Here is a 4,294-nt window from a genome sequence, read left to right on the forward strand (position 1 = left end):
AATACGTACTACAGTTCGAGGACATGAATGCGCATCAAGAAACATGCACAAAAACACTCGCTAGAAAAGATACGCACATAAGTAAAAGTACAAAACACTAGGCCAAAATGAACGACTGGCGACGAAATTTGGCGACGAAATAAGATATTTGGCGACGATTTTTCGAGACTTGTGACGAAAGTTTTTCGTCGCCAAATCGGACAAAAAACGTCGCCAAACGACCCGTCGCAAAGGCTGCGACGAAAAATCATTTGCGACGCGAGATTTGGCGACTAATCTGTGAAATCGTCGCCAAATTCGTATTTTCCGAAAAAATGATTTTTTTTACCCTCGCGACGGATTCCATATTTTCGTTGCGTAGTGTTTGCGACGAATTGATATTCCGTCGCCAAATTTAGCGACGTTTGTTATGATTTCGTCGCTAAGTGTGAAAATATGTTTGCGACTAATAATAGTTTTCGTCGCAAGGCGTACAACTTATTTGCGACGATGTGTTTATTTGATTCGTCGCAAGCTAGTCATTTCTTTTGTTTGCGACTATAGTCTATTTTAGTCGCAAAGTTTTTTTTTTTTTTTTTTTTAAATTAAATTCTGGTTCATATATATTTTCAATTGACGAATTCAACCTGTATTCAGCTGTTGTATAAAAAAATAAACACTTATATCAAAAATATTAAAACCAAATTTACGGATTAAATATCAAAAGGTAGCACACAAACATAAATTCAAAAAGTACATAAAAACTTAAAAGCATATAATTTTGTGTTTCAAACTTTAATGCAAAAAGCAAACAAACTTCATCCCTTTTTATACTCCACCATCATTAGAAAGAGTCGATGTCGATCTCGGGTTTCACTCTATAGTCTTAGTTCTGTAGTTGGAATACCGGCCCCTCCGTATTCCCGTGTCTACTCGACCGATAGCCATGTTAAGATTCTGATTTTCCTATACATCACCGTGCAATAACATAAATGAGAAATCATTCGACTCAAATAATATAACCATGTTAGATCGAACTTGCAAAACACATAACCACATAAGTAACAAACATATACAAAACATTTTCTTCCTTACAGTTTCTTATAACATACCAATATAATTATCTTAAATGCATCGTTCATACGTTTTCTAGGTTATACATTTATGTTAACGTATAAGCATACGATAACTATAATAGAACATGCACACATAATACATGAAATTCAAATCCACATACTCCATTCCAAAGAACTATAAAAAAATCGTATCAGCTTTGCAATATAATCACATTAAGATTCCAAAACAATTTACAATTAAACCTTAATGATGAACTTCAAATTACTTAAGCGAACCTATACCCTTATCAGTCCTAAATCAATCGAGAGGTATCCTTAAATAGAACTATGTCCTCTAAATAACGTTCCAACAACTCTTTTCAGTCACAGTACTATATTTAAGAAAATTTGGCAGTTTTTGACTTCAACTTTGAAAATTCGTATCTCTAAAACCGTACATACAAACCTTATGAGGTGGAGTGTGGTAAGCAAAAACCAACCATCGATTCTAGTGAAATCTCGTAGGCCAAGCCGTTGAAATAACAAAGAAGCTCCTTTATAAATCGATGCTTTGCGACATTCATTCGACTGCGTCCCAACAAATGGGATATTTGATTTCTCCAACAGCTCCTGCAAAGTAGTTCATACGAAAAAGATATCACAAAATGTACGACAATTGGTTCGCTATATTGAAAAATGTATCAACAAATAAACAACTTTTGTAAGTCACCACAATCTCACTTGAATGCCACCGTCTTCACCGAAACGGCCATGTATAACCGGAAATACTATGTCCACGGAGGTGGCAAGGTGTTCGACAAAATCAGACAATGATTCGAAACCTTGAGCGAGGCTGCAATTATAATGTTGAACTTAGTTTACGAAAATTGATTAAAACAAAATGGTAAAAATATCCCGGACAAAGCTTACCTTTCGAGTTTGAAATCAAAATCTGCAGGTGTGTTCGAGTAAACCTGCAATTGAAAATCATTATCAGAAGTAATATTTTTCAATCGGAGAAAATAACATATGAAAGATGAAGGTATAAATAAAGGGACCTGAGCAGAGGATATGGCGTAGGGTTTGAGATTGCAGTCAATGTAATATGCGCTGACATGCAAATCATCCCCCTAATCCAAATCAAACAGAAATTGTTCAAAGCTATCAATCAAAGTTCATAATTTAAATTGTTAATTGAAAAAAAAAAGAAAAATGAAATTGAGTACCTGAATATGATCGAGCACAGAGCGGGCAGAATTGAGCGAAATTCCGCGCTCGGCGGAAGGGCCGCCGCAGATGAGTCCGACTCTCAAAACCCTCCTACCTTCATCACCGGCGGTGCGATCACGGGCCACCTCCGGCTCCGCCGTTGTGGCAGAAGCTTTCACCACCCCGACGCCGCAAAAACGGCGTTCGCAGTTCAAACTCTGTTTTGAGGAGGAGGCGGTGGGGTTTGACGGAAAATTCAGAAACCCGTGACGGCGAGTAGAGAAGGGAGGCAGCGAGCCCTTGTTATTGCGGAAGAGGGTTGGGTTCAAAGCGGCGGAAGAAGAAGAAGAAGCCATTGGAGCTGAGAAGAGGGGTATTGATACATATATAACCGGAGTATTATATATATATTTGGCCGGCAGCGAGGGGTCTGTCTTTTTCCATGTTTATTTGAGCTGTTTGTTTAATCAAAGATTCAGGATGAACTCAAATAAAATATGTAAATGGTGGGATTGAATTTGAAACAAAATTGCAGGGAGAAGCGATAAATTAGCAACCATCAGAGAAGTTAATTAATTCAGGTTGGTGGAATCAGAGGGCGGACGGAGGCGGAGGCGGAGGCGGAGGCGGAGGCGGAGGCGGAGGCGAAGAGGGAGGCGCCGGCGGAGGCGGAGGCGGAGAGGGAGGCGCCGGCGGAGGGTGGGCTGTGAGAGATTGAAAGAGAGAGATTGTGAGAAACGAAGAAGAAAAGAGTTAAAGAAGAGGGGAAATAGAATTAGGGTTTGTCTTCTAATTACAATTTTGGCGACGATTTATACAAAATCGTAGCTAACAAAAACTAAAACGAATCTCTTTGCGACGTTTTATTGGCTTTCGTAGCAAATAAAAAAAAAAAAAAAAAAACTTAATAGAAAATCGTAGCAAACAAAGACTAAAACTTATATTTCCTTTGCGACGATTTTGGAACTATAGTCGCGAGTTAGCGACAATTAATATTTTGCGTCGCTAGACTAAACACCAAAATCATAATATCCGACATCTTGCGACGATTTGTAATTTAAAACGTCGCAACTACGCGACGATTCATAAATCGTCGCCAAAAAAACGTCGCTAGTGAGACTTTTTATTTTTTATTTTTCCTTTGCGACGATTTTGGAATTATATGTTGGGGATCGTGCATGTATACGCAGCGGAATTTAAAATTTTTATATCGAACTAGTTTCGATTACATGCATAAACTAATCACATAGTCAACGTACCTTAACGCTTCCGCCATACATATGGTAATTATCGATTTAATTGAAAAATACATAAAATCGAAAATCACGAAACATGCTTATTCATCATTCAATGAAATCGAAACACGTAATCACATATTACTCACAATCATAAATCATAATTCATACAAAACATGCTCGAATTAATTTATGATAGTTTCGATTTATTTACCTCTTGTAGCGTGAGATTTCGACGAATCGAAACCTAAAACGAGTCACGTACAAGCTGCAAATTACCAATCCTCGGGGCTGCAATTCACGGCTGGAATGAGCTGATCCAGCAAGCAACGAACGGCGACGAACTGCAGCAGCAGGGGCGGCGCGTGGCAGCAGCAGCGGCGGCGCGTGAGCGGCGGTGCGGCGCGTGCGGCGGTGCGTGGATTCGTCGGGGCAGCAGCTCCTCTCCAATTAGGTTTCACCTCGTATTTTCGACCCACTCGAACTACAGCACTAGATGTAAACGAGTTAGATAACAACACGAATAAAACGAAGGAAAAAGAGGAGAAAACCGGCGGTTTTCCGGCGGTGGTCGGCGGTGGCGCGCCAGGGCAGCAACGGCCGAAGAGGGGAGCGGCTAGGGCTTGAGCGGCTAGGGTTTGGTGCTGAAAATCTGATCTCAAACTCTTGTTTGAGGTCTATTTATACCTATGGTTTTCAACCCTAGCGGGCTTAAGTTATTGGGCTTGACCCACTGATGCATTAAGCCCATCCCCTTGTCGCCCTTGTTTCTAATAAACGATCGTCCACAAAATTATAACAAAATTATATTTGTGA

General features: G+C 39.8%; 1 protein-coding gene across 2 annotated transcripts; it reads right to left on the minus strand.

Annotated features, from left to right (window-relative positions):
• Window positions 1-659: 659 nt before the first annotated feature.
• Window positions 660-3,071, minus strand: LOC148768513 (uncharacterized). Of its 2 annotated transcripts, none has more exons than XM_088821907.1 (6): window positions 2,261-3,071; window positions 2,093-2,164; window positions 1,965-2,008; window positions 1,776-1,887; window positions 1,501-1,664; window positions 660-945 (listed from the first exon to the last, which is right to left on the minus strand). In XM_088821907.1, the coding sequence occupies exons 1-6, from the start codon at window positions 2,597-2,599 to the stop codon at window positions 909-911; spliced, it is 768 nt and encodes a 255-aa protein (XP_088678033.1). In that variant the 5' UTR covers window positions 2,600-3,071; the 3' UTR covers window positions 660-908. The 2 variants fall into 2 exon arrangements, with proteins under 2 accessions (XP_088678033.1, XP_088678034.1); XM_088821908.1 differs by having other exon boundaries at window positions 1,765-1,887.
• Between the last annotated feature and the right edge of the window lie 1,223 nt (window positions 3,072-4,294).

This window comes from Erythranthe guttata, chromosome 8 (assembly GCF_056151865.1).
Source record: "Erythranthe guttata isolate IM_541 chromosome 8, IM_541, whole genome shotgun sequence".
Lineage (NCBI taxonomy): Eukaryota > Viridiplantae > Streptophyta > Magnoliopsida > Lamiales > Phrymaceae > Erythranthe > Erythranthe guttata.